We start from the raw sequence: 17338 nt of genomic DNA on the forward strand, positions 1-17338 counted from the left end.
ACTCAGTACCCAATAAATGCTTCTCTAACTTGTATAACAAAATATAATGCTCTGTGCGCCTAATTGTAGGCAACAGTTCACTTGCAATATATGTTGCCTACATTAAGGGTGATGCAAAAACAGAGTAACTATGACAAAATTAGCAGAGAATGAATTATATGGTGCTGCAATTCGAATACTAAAATTAAAAATATTTGAGAAGAATTAAATAATATTAAATAGTATTTTTAGACATTATTTTTTTGTAAAAAGTTAATTCTCTCAACATCTTTTTCTCTTTGTTATAAATACATTATTTTTATTAATCAAGCAAAATGCATATAAGTATACTGGTGACCATGGCGTATGATGAACATTTTGAAATTTTGGATTTGTTATATTTTTATTACAAAATCGCATTTTTAATTTTGAAAATTTGAATCTATATGTATAATTACTTAATCACCATTACATTTCATATTAATTTAATTTTAATAATAACTCACCATATAAAATCCTTGCAATGCGAACAGAATGTTGGCTGCTTGAAGAAGCGTGGTATAAAGCAATGATCTTTAACGGCGAAGATATTCTTCTTCTTTAGCGCACCTTTACGTAGACGCGACTTCATTTTATTCTCACTGCCGCCAGCCTCATCCTGCAGCGGCTGATCGCCGTTGTTGTCATGCGTTTCAGACATCTTGGAGGAGAGATTGGTGCTTTGCTGTTGATATTCACTACACTATACACTATACTTTTGTTTTATTTTATTTGTTGCTAAAGTTGAGAGTATACTCGGATTATATTTAGCGTGATTTTTATCTTAGGGAATAATATTTATATATCAATACACTATTTTATATGCATGAGTGATAAAAAGATGGTTTTTATGACTGAGTTTTGTAAATGTGAAATTAATTTTATTATTTTATTTTTTACAATTTTTACATATCTTTATTTCGATACTACTTTTTTTTTGCATACATGTAGAATGATTATCGAAATAATTTCTATTTAAATATTATCAGTTTCGCACTTGAAGGATCATTAATTTTAATTAAATATTTTTTGTTGCTATTCTTTTATATGTATAATCCATATAAATTTTTCCACTTAAAATCCATCAGTGACACACACTTGCATTTATATTCCGCTGAATTTTTTATTATCTTCCGCGATTTTTTTTTATTCGAAAGTTTTTTTTCAATTTCACTGCTCTTGTATTTATTAAACAATTTCACTTCACTTTTGCACAAATAATTTGCATTTTGATTTTATTTATAAGCTGAGATTTTCAGATTTTTTTTTTAATTTTCACGAAATTTTATTTGAAATCTTTTTTTATTTTTTATTTAATATTTTTATTTTTCACTTCCACTTTCCATGAAATTTTTTCACAATTTATTTTTTGGTTCAAAATTATGCCGCTTAGCTCTTCATATGACCTTGAAGCAACAAATAGTTTTTATTTTTGTATAGATATGCGCTAAACATATACATTTATCATTCAGATTTTTATTAGATTTGTTGTATTTATTTACGAACTACGATGATATTGCACACCTGCAGGTTTGGAATTTTTAGTGCGAATTTTTCATTTTAATCTGTTTGGGATTTCAGTAATTGGCGGCTTTTATTATTTTCCAATTTTTCCATATACTTGACAGATTTTGGAGCTTTGAAATATTTTTTCCTGAAATAAAATCAAACATTTTCTTTGTCAATTAAACAGCAGAAAGAAGTGAACTGTTTAAAAAAATAAAAAAAAAAATATTATTTATATGACAAATAATAAATATATTAAAAAGGAAATTAAAAAAAGTAGAATTCTTAATTAAAAAAATATTTGCAAAATTTTGTCTATTCGAGAATTAAAAAAAAAAAAATCAAATATTATTTGTTTTTGGTTTTTTTAGAAGTTTATTTCCTGAAACGATTTTTTCGAAAATTATATGCTTATATAGGAAAAAATTTATTATAAAATTTATTTTTGAATTTTTTCCCAATACTTTTTAAAGACAAATATTCTAAAATTTTATTTAATTTTATATTTGATGGGAATGTCACTAAAATTTTCATTTCATTCACTAGTATTCATTCATGTATTAGACTTTCGACATCGCGAACCAAACATATAATATGTAAACACAGCTGGCTGTCTCCAGCAAACCGACTATCAACAAGTTACGTATACGCACCGCCTGCCTCGACATTTGCCTTCGCTCCACACAACAGCCTAGGGACATGAGGGCGCTAGCACAAATATTAGCGACAGTTGAGTGACATAAGAAGCGCAAAGTGTGGCAAAATTACAGCAACTTCTAGTAAACAACAAAAAAAGTGAAGTCATAAAAAACAAATAATAAAAAATTATCAGAGTATGATAATAACAGTGTAACACCTGAACGACAACACAAACTCAGTCAGTGTAGTCAACGTAACGGCTATTGATATTGTTTACCGTTATGTGCGTGAGACTTCTAAGGATTTGGCGTGGGCGCTTTTATTTGCATGTGAGTGAGAGTGTTAGAATTGTGTTAGTGTCGATATGTTGATTTTTGCGACGGCAACGCTGATGAGTGTCGCCACTGCACGCGTCTTTTTACGTGACTTTTCTATAGAGGTTGGAGCTTTTGTTGCTTTTTCATTATTATTTTGTTTGTTTTTATTCGCTTGTAATTAATTTATTTTTGTTTGTTTGTGGGTAAATAATGGACAGCATATAAGGTGTACTGTTTATCGTGTTGAAATGTGGTTGAAAGAAGAATGCGATAAAGCGGAAGCAGGGAAGCGAGTTTAGAAATTAAAGGTTCAATTTGGGCGTATTGCAGGAGGTGTGTCTTTATAAATTACATTGGAGTGGATTGAAAGAGCAAAAAATGGATAAGAGGAGGCATTTACGCGTCTTTTTTATTTTTCTTTTTTAATATAAAAAAAAAACTACAAAAATTTCAGATAAATGTAATCTTAATTTAAAAAGAGTTAATAGGCTGAATAAATTCCAAATCACTATATCATGGACCAAACGCCCATCTGCTGAATCGCGACAAAAATCCATCCACTCCTGAATGAGTTGATTACTGGTGATGGACACACCAGAAGTTCCTTGAGCTTGGTTGGAAGGTGATTATGTATATACCATCTCGTGTACCAAATGATTACTAACTGTTTCTTTCTAAGGCGAACTATGTAAACTAAAGTTTTCTTACCGAAAGAAAATATCCCCGATTTTATACCTTTCACAAATTTAAAGCCAATAACTTTTTTTATATTCAAAACATCCTCGATTGTCACAATTAAATAAATAATTTTATTAAAAATATTAGCATTTTATTTTTTTTATTTTTGGTTTTCTTTTTCGCAAAGAAAAAATATAGAGACCTTTATTTTATTTTATTTTATTTCACTTCATTTCATTTATTTTATTTTATTTTATTTTATTTTATTTTATTTTATTTTATTTTATTTTATTTTATTTTATTTTATTTTATTTTATTTTATTTTATTTTATTTTATTTTATTTTATTTTATTTTATTTTATTTTATTTTATTTTATTTCATTTTATTTTATTTTATTTTATTTTATTTTATTTTATTTTATATTATTTTATATTATTTTATTTTATTTTATTTTATTTTATTTTATTTTATTTTATTTTATTTTATTTTATTTTATTTTATTTTATTTTCTTTTATTTTATTTTATTTTATTTTATTTTATTTTATTTTATTTTATTTTATTTTATTTTATTTTATATTATTTTATTTTATTTTATTTTATTTTATTTTATTTTATTTTATTTTCCTTTATTTTATTTTATTTGATTTGATTTGATTTGATTTGATTTGATTTTATTTCATTTTATTTATTTATTTTTGATTTAAAAAACAAATGATTTAATACCTCTTTGCATAAACTTTTATTTTCCGTCGCGACTCCAAAATTCCTACACAGTTTCCCGTTAATTGCTTTTTTTTAATTTGTAATTTTCATTATCAACAACCACAAAGTCACCGCTATAATTTCCAGCGCTCAAAATTACCACAAATCGCCTTGAGTTCACGCGAAATGCCGGCGGTGGACAAACAATCACAACAATTGCGCTGTACTCGAAAGCAAAAAAAATTTTGGCGCACTATTCGCAACCCGCAAACACATACAAACTGGTTTGTGGCATGAAATTGGCGAATAAGCAAAAAAATCACTGTATATTATTACAACAACAATAACAGCCAATCAGTCCGTCATACGCACAGTTGGACGTAGCGCACACAGGCAATTGACGAACAGCGTGAAAAGAATTCTACACAATTAAATTGGACAGCGAAGAGTCTTCACTTACACTCGACCCTTACTTACACAATCGTTTCGCCTTTTAATGATTGATTTATTTTTGTTTTTTATTTCAACTATTTATTTGTTTACTAAATGAAATTTATTTTTATTATTTTTGTTCTTCTGCGCCAGTTATCCAATTGCTTTCGGCTGTGGATTTTCTGGTGATTTTATTTAGTATTTTTTTGTTGGTATTTTCTCTCAAATATCCGATTAACCGCCGCGTTCAGATCAGCACACGTCCGCTGCGCTCAACAACCCGATACTTTGTGAAAATTGCCAAAACAGTCGCAGCTGGCGAGAGTCCAGCGCTGGCGATGAGCGCCATTTATGCTGCCGATGCCCAAATGCTCGCAGCAGCTATACGTGTGTGTGTGCGTATGGTGAATTTCTCCTCAGTGAGCAACTAGTGTGCTGTGTGTTAATGCTGTGGCCTGTCACGCTCTTGCCACACTTGCCTGCTTTGGGCATTGCGAGTTTTTTGGAGAAAAATAAAAATAATAAAGCGAGAAAATGGAGCAATGCTCGCAGCACTGTGATGTGGAAGTGCTGTTACACCTGGCGCTGGTCGCCACATATCTCTCGCAAAATTCTCTCTTATTTTGTAGCTCATTTCTATTTGAGTTAATGTGCTTAGTTGTCACTCTAGCTACACTTGTGGCATGCGGAATGTTTAAAGCTTTATTTGCTTGTTTTCTCTTCACATTGTTACTGTTATTGTTTAATTCGAGATAGCAAGATATTTTACAGGAACAATTTAAATTTATTTATGTTACAATTTATTTAAATTTTTTAAACTGTCATCTATAGCTCTTTTGACATTTGCCATTTCTCATCTCTTTGAAAGATCCCTTCGATAGCTATCGCTAGTAATTAATTTGGCATCTCTCTGATAGCTGCCATAGACGTCCATTTGACAGTTAGCATTTAACAATTTTACATACAATTGACAAAGTTTTGTCAGCTGTCCAAAGCAGCTATTGTTGGACAGATGGAGTACCGTTAAAGAGGATATTGATTTCATTCATTTATAATGTCGAATTGGTGACCAAGGAAAATATATACCGATAGTTTCGTCAGGTAAATATAACAACAAGTATCCTATGATCAATCAGGAGCCCTTTTTAAGGTTAGTATTTTCACTATAGAACTGTTGTTCTTGCAAACACGGTCCCAAAGTCTAGGCAGGAGAAGATTTAAATCTCTTATCTTCGAAGTACTTTAGTATAGCTAACACCACTTCCTTAGAAAGCGGTCATACATGGATCCTATGGGCAGTTAATTGAGATAAAAGTTAGTTTTATAAAATCACGTCGTTAATTGAACTCATTTTATCATTGGGAATTGAAGGCAATTAAATTAATTAAGATCTATTTTCTAAACCATTTAGATAGTTTATTTACAGTATTACGAAATAACGATGGAATATAGGAACAAATATGTGTTAAGGTCATCAACGCATTTAATGTAATGCCATTTGTTGAATAAATTTAGGAATGAAACAACAAAATTTGCTTCATATTTTATAGCTTAATTGAATCAATTAAAACAGATTAGTTGTAAAAAGTACAATCATAGTTTCTTATGACCTAACTTAACTTTTTAATAAAATAAGTATTAATGTAATTTGACTATAATTAAATATATAATTTTTTTATTGCTTAAATGCTTTATATAGACAATTTATTTTACAAAATTATTTATTATATAAATTATTTCTATAAAAAATAATATTTTTTCGTAATTAATTGAATTACTAGCTATTCATATCCTTTTCATGAAAAAAAAAAATATTTATTAAATATTTCTCTTTCGAATTTCTTTTTAAAAGTAAGAGCTTTAAAGAAAGCAGCCATAAGTCACCTCTACTCTTGAATACTAACTCACCACACTCTCGGAATTTAACAGTGCTCACTATTTAATTATCTAGGGGATGTATGCGCCACAACCCCGATTAAATATGTATTGCCATTAAGAGCTTTGACTTCAATCTCTTAGGTCTCTCTTCCACCCTCTCACTCTCTCTCTTTCTCTTTTTAAACAAAGCTCGAATGCTAAACTCACCACAACGAGTTGTAACGCCTTGTAGGCGACACACTAATACCCTATTAACGTTCGTCAATAATGTGGAGTGTTTGTATTTGTTGTTGTAGGACTACATACATATTAAAAATTTATATTTGTTGCTTTTTGCTTTTATGCTTAAGTATGTATGTGTTCATACTAATATTAATATTGCAAGTGCTTCAGTACTCCTTTGCTCTGTTAAGCCCTAAGTCAATGGCCTTCTTCACAATATTGGAATTTTGGTGTTCTTGCTGTGCTGTTATTCGTACATTTTCCCGTTGGCTTTGGCACACTTGTTTGCTTTTCCAGCTGTGTGTGTTTACACTCAAATGCAAGCGCTGTATAATTTAGTAAGTAACATTATTTGTACCGTTGTTTCTGACTGTTCATACATATGTTTGTTGTTGTTAGTGGTCAACAGCTGTTGGTCAGAAATTAACCATTTGCATGAAGTGGCAGCAGCAAGGAGAACATAACCCCAAAAGTATAAGGGATATTTTTAACCGAGAGGGAGCTGCATGCAACAAGCAGAATGCAAACACCAACAAAACACATATTTACCGTTGTATGTGTGCTGTTAATGACCTGTAAGAATATGCATTTTAAGGTCACTGAAAACATCGGCGGAACATCGTTTTTTTTGTAAATTTTTTGTATAACAACGGTTACAAATGTCGATGAGCCTCAGCCGCACTTTTCTTGAAATTAAAAAAAAGCAAAATTTCCCGCAAATATCGAGAATTCGGCTCAAAAAGTGACATTTTCAGTTGAGAATAAGTTTGAGACGCAAACAGATCTCTACATATTTTGTTGGGTTAATGTTGACAAGATCGGTATAAATCGATTTAATCGACCAGTGCTTGACCCTAGAGACATCTATTGGAAAACGGCGGAAGACCTAATATATCTATCTAGATAATGGTACACCAGCATTTCGTCTTTAAATGTTTGAAAAGTGTCTAAATACGTCAAAACAAATATGACAAGCTATTTAGTAGATCGTTTTAAATTTTTCTTTGTAATTGTAACATAATGCTGAATGTCAGAGAATGTATCTAAATTTGACATCTTTTTGACCGGGAAGGCCGATTGCTCATTTGGTCGAGAAAACTGTAGTAAGAGTCAGTAGTCAATTACTTATGTACATGGTTTTCTCTGACGATTTCTATCAGTGGTTCTTTTCGATTAATAAAACAGACCATTTTATTTTATTTTAAGTTATCCCTTAAAAGAGAAGAGCTTGATTCCACATAATTTAATTCTAGATGGGCCCGTAATTTGAAGTAATTTTCCTGTATGCTCCTCAAATCAAAGTTATGACTTAGAATTATTTAAATCAACGTCTTGAGTGTCTAATATCATTTGATCAACTCTATCACATTAATTCGGACAGATAGAAATATATTGTCCGTTTTGAAAATTGAGTTAGTCCCCTCAAATTATAGTCAAAAATTCATTCATCGTGGATGTCATCAAATACATGGAGCCTTATGTGACGACTTCTTTGTTTGTTGGTTTTGGGGAACTAAAGGTCAGACTCACAACAGTAGGATAGTAAAGCGAGATTACTATATATAACATGTGAAATCCACTTTTACGCCTACATTAAATTTATTTGTAGAAACATATGATCGCCAGTCATACGCTCATACATGCATCAACCCATGTACGCTACATCGTTCAATTAATCAATATCTTACTGCCCAAATTTAATGCTAATAATGCATGATTGCGTTTGCGCAATGCAAGTTAACACGAATTGCATGGAAGCCAAGCGGGAGCCGTCTGAGTTAGCAGCCGCTAAGTGCCGCTAAAACATTGATCAACACTCAGCACGTTTTTGTTTTGTTGCTATTGCTTTTTTTGTTTTGGTGTTTGTTTTGTTTTGGTCCACCAGTCAGCATCTTATGAAATATTTAGCATTCACAGGCGCTGAAAATCTCGTTTTCGTCACTCATTTAGCGGCGCGCCGCATACACACACGCATCGCACATTATGAGCCATTTAATGAGCAGCTGTCGGCGTCTTTTTTTCTTTTGTTTTTTTTTTTTTTTTGTTAAACGGTTGCCAAGCGTTCACGTCTCATAAACCTACTTATCCACAAGTTGTGCCATTTCTTGACCAGTTTAACAACAGCAACAATAAAAACAACAATAATAAAGCGTATATGCTTGACCGACGTTGTGTTGCTTCTCATTTAGCGGCTTTTAAACGGCGACTGCTTGGCTTCGAGCTTCTGGCGCAGCCAGCTGTACCGTTTAGACTTAAACGTTTCTAAGATGACTAGTATTTTTCTTATAATTATTTAATAATTATAATTCAGTACTTTTGGAAGACGGCGCTAATACTCTTTGCTTATTCTTTTCATAGACTATTTGTAATTTTTGAGAAATATTTATTTCAGCTTTTTCATGATTATTATACGATATTATATATTATTTTGGTATTATTATCACTACTTATCAATTCTAAATTCTAAAAAAAATTTAAACATAAACCTTGAAAGTCGTTTTACCTATATTGAAAACATTTCCTTCTCCCATTTTAATAAAATTTGTTTAGATAAACAACATTTGGCAATCCTATTTAATTTATTTTTGAAATTAATTTTGGACTTGTTTGGTCTGCTTTTGGTGTTTTCATTTTTTGCTCCACTGTTTTGATTTTTATTTCCGTTGTTATACTGGGATTTGCGGCTTATTTACCAATTAAAGGCGTAAATGAGTGTTTTTGAGTTTTTCAAGTGAATTGAAATGAGAAATTAAGGAAAAAAATTAAAAACAAAAAAGAAGTGAGTTTTATATCCATGTTCGAAAAATTAGACATCAAAAACATTAAAAAAATGAAGTGTGTATTTTGATTTCATGTTCGAAAAATTCGAAATTGAAAAAATTAAAAAATAATATCAATTAAGTTTCGAAATCGTAATAACTGAACTAAAATAACAGTTGAGTGTTTTTTGTTTATGTTTGAAAAATTCGAAAAAGATAACAAATTTTAAAAATTAATGACTTGTGTTTGAACTCATGTTTGAAAATTCGAAATCGAAAAAAAATTAAAAAGTAATTAATAATTCTAACTTCGAAATTTGTAAATTTTCCACTAATTAAAACCACGTATACTCAATGAATTTGTTTACTCACTCAAACATGTGAAAATAAAAAAAATAAATATATTTATTAAAATATTTTCCACTTAATATAAAATTAAATAAAAAATTTTACTTTACTTTTCAGACATTCACTAACTTCTTCGTATAAAATTCATATGAATGTCTCAACAAATTTGTATTGCCACAGACTTTGAACAATTAATATATGGATCACTAACAATTAGAGTCGTTAAATAAATTAATATATAAATAATAGAAATTGTAGGCAAGCGATGCCTTTTAAACAAGCGCAAATAAATTATCATTTAACAAGTGTTCAGAATGAAGAAAAAAAGGCTGTAGAGAGTCTTGGAAAGAGGAAAATATATGATGTAGTGGAAATGCTGGTGGAAGATAGACAGTGTCACTGAGTATTTGAGTTATGCAGTGACATTGTTCTATTAAAAGCATGTGATAAAATATAACGTTGAATTGAATTACACAATCAAGATTGAATAGAGCTTGAAATATGTTCTAATGAAGCAACATACATAATTTAAATTCCCTCTGAGATTTTACCAACAAAATTGTCTTTTAAGGCACTCGAATATTTCTATTTCGAAAATTCTTTCGTTTTTGAAATTAGGCGACCGCTATTCAAAAATGAAAGTATCGCCGTTTCGCTACATATGTATTCTAACTGTAATAACTCATTGCTTCAATTTAATTCACTTCATGCCAGTAACGTTCCATTCTTACAAATTCGAAATTCTATCCATTCCGTTTCGGTCATTCATTTAATTTCGTTTCGTTCTTTGATCTACATGATTCTAATTCAATTTTATGTACAATATATCTCTGCACTTAGTTGGTATCTATACTATTTAATTTTAGAATAAAATGCAAATTAAATAGTTACACTCACTAAATTCCATTTCTTTAAATTGCCTTAGTGTTCCAAATCAATTCCATATCAGAGTGTCCAGTTGCAATTCAGTTTCACATTGTTCCATTTCATCTGCAATTTAGAGGGTTTTATTTCAATCAGTTTTCCATATTTTTTTTTTTCATTTAAAACGCATTTCTGAGTGTTCCCTTTGAAATATATTCCTCTTTGTTTCACTTCCATTGCACTTCACAGTGCTTTACTTCTATTAAAACATATAGTGTTATATTTCCAATACGTTACTCAGTGTTTATGTAGTTCCATAATCTTCTGTTTCCATTTTATTCCACTTTGTTCCAATTCCATTGTATTCCGCGTAATAAGAAATACTATTTTATTTCAATTGCATTCTAAATTATTAAATTTTTGTGCACTAGCACAATTACATTTTTATCTACTGTCTATGGAGTTCCGTTTCAATAATATTTCAAAAAGTTTCGTTTCAATTAAGTTCCCCCATTTTCCATTTTAAATGAATTTTACAGTGTTAAATTTCAGTAATTTTTAAGTTTTTCATTTCCATTTCTTTACGTTATTCAGTCCTTCAGTACCTCAATTTCACTTTCAATTTAGTTTCACAGTACTGAGTTTCCAAAATAGTTCAGATTATTCCATTTTTATCCATAATTATGTTTCTCAATATTTTTTTGCATTGCTTTTAAGGCTGTCCAAATTCATATAAGTTACTGAGTACTTCATTTTAATTGAATTTTAGAGTTTTCCATTTCACTTATGATACTAAATGTTTTATTTCCGTTTTATTGGAGTGACTTATAAAAGTAATATCCTTTAAACGCTATTTCTAAGTGTTAACACAAATGTTATTTAGTTTCACTATGTTCTACTTCAATTACGTTCCACTGCGTTCCATTTCAACAAAATTCCTCTAAATTTAATTTAATTTCTATTATATTTTATAGTGTTGGCGTTATTTTGCATGGCACTTTAATGTTCCATTCCATTTCATTCCTCCTATTTTAACTAAAATTTTATTTATACAACATTCATATTACTTTTCCTTTGTTAGACGCTTTTCTCTATTATCAATTACGCTTACTCACACACTTGCTTTATCATCACAATGACTTCCATTCCCATTAATTACTTACAATTTTTATTTTTATCGCATTTAGTGGCAAAAATACTATATGCTTTTGTTTTTTCAGCAAGCAATCACTACCCAGGGAGCACAACACATTCGCATGCCTCAATTAGTTTACAATTCCACATTTTGCACGTTTTCATTTTTATTTCTATACACACATGATTATTATTATTAATTGCTTGTACATCGCAGATGTGTGTGTTTGTGTTTTTAGAAATATAAAATATTATTTTTGCCACAACAGTCTAAAATTTCAATTCCGCATATTGTACGTTTAGTAGATTTTTTCATTTGCGGTATATTTATATATATATCACACACACACACATATACCTTTATTTTTATTGTTGTTCCAATTTATTGTTGGATGGCGCTTTTGTTACTCGCATTGTTGTTATTATTGTAGTTGATAATATAAACATAAGCATTGATGTAGACAATTGCAGCGGCACAGCGATATCCCCACAACGGAGGAGAGCGGCAGTTGAACAATCAATCCGACCGTCAGTCAGCGCCAGCTCAACGACCTGGCGTTCATTAATTTATGCCGCCGAAAATTTAGATGCGACAGAAATCATTGGCGTACGCCGCTCGCACTTTCAAAAAACCACACACAAATAAAAAAACAACAACAACACATCCAACAATCACCTACCACACCAGCTGGCTAGTGTCTGACGCTCCCTTATTTGCGCCTCGCCATCGATAGTTATCTGATTTAAGATATTTTGTGCACCCTATATCACACACCCTGTGTTTGCAAGGTTTCCCGTACGTGTGTCGTTTCAATTACGCTTTTATTACAAATTGTTATTGCTATTGTTATTGTTGTTGATGATTTGTTTGTATTTTTATTACAATTGCTATGTTTGTATTCTTTTCTGATTTTATCTTGTATTTTTTCAATTCTTTTGTATGTAGTTATTGTTATAGTTGTGTAAGATTATTGTTGTTCCAGCTCTTTTTGTTTATCATCAATGTATTTATGCACTTGCGTAACGGTGTAAGTGCAAATATGTCGAACGTCGAAGAAAATACGCAAACAGAAAAGCAAATAGACGTAAGAAAAATTCGAATTTTTGTTTTGTTGTAATTTATATTTTTATGTCGCTGTTGCTACAATTTCCATTTACATTTTATTGAAACAGAGTTTAATATTTTGTTGTGGTTGTAAACATTTTTAAGGGACATATTCGAACAGCCATAAAGTTTTACCAAAGAACTTAAAAGAACAAAAAATTATTTAAAAAGCGTTTTCGAATAAAAAAAGCTCGTTTCTTAACCTTTGGTATAGCTTTTCTCTTCACCTCGTAATGTAGGAACCCTTCACGTTGGAGACATCCCTCCTATTAAATACTAATGTGTCATACGTCGAAGAAATTCAAATTGATCTTCTAATATCGTTCCTCGTTAATTTTTTTTAACTCATTCACGGCAAAAGTTCATAGCTGTTGAACTTTTGAGAACACCGGTAGTTCCTCGTGTGTTTCGGAGTTCGGTAAAAAAAAAATCAAGAAGTTACCATGTGACCCTTACTGACCCCAGCACCAAATTCTAGAATAATCACCTCATAGATACTATAGTGAACAAAATTCATATCGATGGATATTTAGAGCCTTCAACCATAACTACTTTATATATTAAATCCAATACCACAACGTTTGGTTTTACGTAATCGGAATATAACGTTTTAACAGAAAAACATTGTCCACAGCTTTCTGCTGTTTGCTAAAACAATAAAACTTAAAGGTTGTAACCGCCTCAAAACATTTGAAACTTTAAGAACTAAATTGTATTGCTCCAACCACACCGGAAAACAAAAAGTTTCCTATATTTGTGGTCACATTTCAAAGATTTCCGCAACACCTACCACATAAATAAACTCCCTTATATATAGAGCTTCCAAAAAAACCCAACAGAATAAAACAGTTGAACAACAAACTGGTAGATCATTTTTATCCACGGTATACATATATAAGAACTTTCCAACTCCAACTATACCCAGTCCCTTACAATTACTCTGCAGATGTCAATTTATCCGAAGTAAGGCTTGAATAAGGTTTTCGATTTCAAGTAGTCATAATGATTTATTGTTTACATTGTTTGAAAGACCTTGATTTAGCTATCATTGTTCAAGATAAGTTAATTAGAAGGAACGGTCTTAAATTTAAATAATAATTATATCGGATATTTATTGTGAGCAGTACTTTTGATTTATTATCCTATTAACAGTTAGTGAAAACAACCTCTGGAGTTTGAAAGAAGGTTAACCGATTCGGATAAGCTACTGTTTGTCGTATTAAATGGGACAATGCTCAATAGTCAAGCACATATTTGAAACCACTCAACCCTACTTTATAACTGTTGAAATGAATTTCTTAATTAATAATTTGTTGCTTTAATTAAGTTGTCAAGTGAGTTGAAGTGATGATTGTATTAAAAGAAGATGACAAAATACTGCTTGTTTATTGTAGCTTAGAAGTATTAATTGAGATGTAGAAATACTAATGAACAATTTTGATCGTATCTTAATTGATAAATGTTCTACGAGATCAAAATAAATAATTCGTAGTCATAAAAATATGAATGTGATCTTGAATTATGCATAAAATATTATGGCATTTAATATGTCATAAAGGAAAAGCATTTAAAAAAAGTATAATGACTGGAGATAGGTATTCATAGAAGAACAATATTTTTATTTGTTTTTGGAATATAAATGGTATCCTGAATGATCTCAAACATTTTAGATGGAACTATGCGAAAGAGGAAGGCATTGTTAATCAAAAAAGGAAAGTGTAATTTTGATAAGCCATGTCTTTCAAATAAAGTGTAAAATTACATATAAATATTTTTTGTTTTTTTTTTTTTTATTCATATTTTATTTCAATAATATAAAGATTTTGTTCCTTGAATAATAAATCATAATACGTTCCCTCTGGCAGTGATCGTTCACAATATCATTGAAATACAGTTCAGCTAGCTTTTCGGTCTGCATCTTATCAATTGTTTGCCTTTGCTGTGCTGTTATTTTATTTATTTTTTATTCGGCTGATCACAATTCGATTCAACAGTCAACGATTAATTCATGATCCATTGTTTCCACCGTTTCATTGAAACAAAAAATAAAAAAAACCTGATAACCTAATTGTGTTTTAAGCAGTTCCGTAGTGCTTCACTATCGTTTTGGTGAAGGGGTTCACTTCATTTGTTTATATTTGTAATTGTATCTAAGTGCTCTTATAGTACTTTATAAGACATCTATCTACTTGATTAAAAGAATCAAGATTTCATTTCATTGGGTACTGTTCAATATTTGGTTATTACTGTATAATAACCCATTCTCATAATTAAGTACTTCTTGAAATTATCTAAGCGAAATTACATATCACGAATATCTAATCTTCATATAAATTAAACTATTTACCTTCAATGTGAGATGTGAGAAAATACAGATAATAGTAGCTACAGTATAATAAAATTGCAGATCTGCTGAATCTGAAGAAACTTTTCAACTTTGTTCTTCAATTTTGATTGTAAATTATATAAAAATTGTAAATTATGAAACCAGCTCTACTCAATTTACTTGACCTAGGTACAGATTATTTTTTCCTTCCTTTTCCATACTTGTATTCCTGTATATACAAATCCAAAGTTGCAATCAATAAGTCTCACTAATACTCAATTCAAAAAACTCAATTTACGGAGAGAACTAGGGCATACATTAATCTTGTAGTCAATTAAGCGAAAACAACGTTTAATGATATTTTATGAATATTTCACGTAGTTAGTATCATAATTGCTATACTCTTAGATTCATCCTTAACCTGAGACTTTCTATTGATTTTTAAATGCTTTGGAATGCATACGGACTTTTATTAACATACTATCGGTTCAATGTTAATGAGTCAATTAGTTAACTCTGTTATAAATGGAGAATATTTGTCAGAGAATTTGATTATGTTTTGGAATGCTCATAAGGTTTTTCATAGGGTTTTATATTCATTTGTAGTTAATTTCGTATTAATTGCTCATTTAGTTAATTGTTTGATTGTTTGATAAATTGACAACAACCAGAGGTTAAATTGTTGTAATTTTATTTATTCGAATCCAAACATTAGAATGATTTATCGGAAAAGAGTGTGTACAGCATATAACGGTGAAGAAATTTATAGAGTGTAATGCTGAAAATTTTTATTGAGATTTCAAGAAATATATGTTAAATTTTCTAATTAGTAATTAATAAAATTGCATTACCTTTCCTCACATTTGCAGTGCATAAGAATTGCAGCAATAATTCTGACTTCTAGAAATTTCTTTTACAATTTAACAGTATTTTTTTCATCTACCGTGCCTTTCATTTCATTTTTTATTTGTTTTATATTTATATTTATTATAATTCTAAATAATTTTTTGGTATTTTTTATATTTATACACATATTTGTTTGCTTTCGTCATCAACCAAAGCGTTCATTCACTTAGGAGTTCCGCGAACTTCACATTCTTGGAATAAAACAAAAAACACAAAATACCGTTGTTTTTTATAATGCACGACTTCGATCTTCATTAACATGTGAATAATTTATTTTCTTCACAGATGTTGGCATCGAACAATAGGTCAGCAGATACAAAACAATTAACAACCCAACACTCGATCACACTCACATACACCGTGTAAACTTCAAAATTTGACGTCACCGATGGCTGCACGACTTCGATAAATAACTTCACGCCTCGAGCGAAAAGCATGTGCACGACGAAATACTCACACGAACACAAGCGAACGCTCGCTCGATCGCTAAGAGATGGCAATCAGCTGGCAGCTAAACGGTTTCGCGATTTCTACTCACTATACATATATACAAATGATATGTATGTGTGTATATGTAGAGCAAATATCGGCTGGATTAGTACAAGTGATCGCGCCAAAGCTTTAGATCGCACTAAATGCCATTAGCGGTCGCTTGGCGACAACAACCTAATCAGCTGAGCTCGACGCAACCGACGTCATTGATATTGGATAATAAAAGTGGAGAAGCAGAAGAAAAAAATACAACTACAAAATCAAATACAACAAAGAACACAAATAAATAGTTTAATATGCAAAATAAGCGTAAGCAAAAAAAAGCCGGTTGGCTGGCGGCAAATTGTTGTTGTTAGGGTGTAGGCCTGTAGGAGTGCTGCGTTAACAACTCGTAAACAAATATGTCGAATTTCATTTTAAAAATGTTTTTTTATTTACTATGAATTGTAAATGGCGATGAAGGTCAGAAAGGGAATCTAAAAATTTTATTTTTTTAACGGTTTTATCGATATATTTATAGATTCTGATAAATGTCTTTCTTAACATAGAAAGTTAACGGTTAAAATATTATATTTATTCTGCCTTAGAAACCTTGAAATATATTTTTTATAAATCTTCAGGATTTCTTAAGAAAAAAAATGATGTTTATAATAAAAAGCTCTTCTGGATGGTTTTATATCGAAATATATTTGGAAAAGTTGAAATAATTTTACTGATTTTTAAATCAAATACATCTGGGATCACTGTTAATCATATTGAAGTCGTATATTCCAGATAGTTTTATCAAAAGTGTTTTCATTTTCTTCTGTTCAAACTTTAAAAGCAAAAGTACCTGGTTACACTATATAATATCTCCTATTTGACTTTGTAGTCAATTAGACCATAACTGATCGCGGCAGCCTCATCACTATATAAACTAGTGTTCAATTGTGACATTCTATATTCTGTGGTTCTGTAGAGCTAACGCGTTTTTTAATTAACAGTTACAGATTTGGGTTGGTCCAACTCAC

At 30.3% G+C, this 17338-nt stretch overlaps 1 protein-coding gene across 9 annotated transcripts in view; it reads right to left on the reverse strand.

The window, feature by feature from the left end:
• LOC105214832 (protein kinase C, brain isozyme) overlaps positions 1 to 16454 on the reverse strand; it is a 110517-nt gene extending 94063 nt beyond the window's left edge. For 4 of the 9 annotated variants that reach the window (XM_054233193.1, XM_054233195.1, XM_054233187.1 and 1 more), the window contains exons 1-2: positions 4340 to 4596; positions 486 to 1672 (exon numbers count right to left, since the gene is read on the reverse strand). In XM_054233193.1, the coding sequence (XP_054089168.1) occupies positions 486 to 679 (194 nt within the window). In that variant the 5' untranslated portion in view covers positions 680 to 1672; positions 4340 to 4596. The other 5 variants (XM_054233192.1, XM_054233188.1, XM_054233190.1 and 2 more) reach the window with 5 other exon arrangements.
• Positions 16455 to 17338: the final 884 nt, after the last annotated feature.

The sequence above is a fragment of the Zeugodacus cucurbitae genome, chromosome 6 (genome assembly GCF_028554725.1).
Source record: "Zeugodacus cucurbitae isolate PBARC_wt_2022May chromosome 6, idZeuCucr1.2, whole genome shotgun sequence".
Taxonomy (NCBI): Eukaryota; Metazoa; Arthropoda; class Insecta; order Diptera; family Tephritidae; genus Zeugodacus; species Zeugodacus cucurbitae.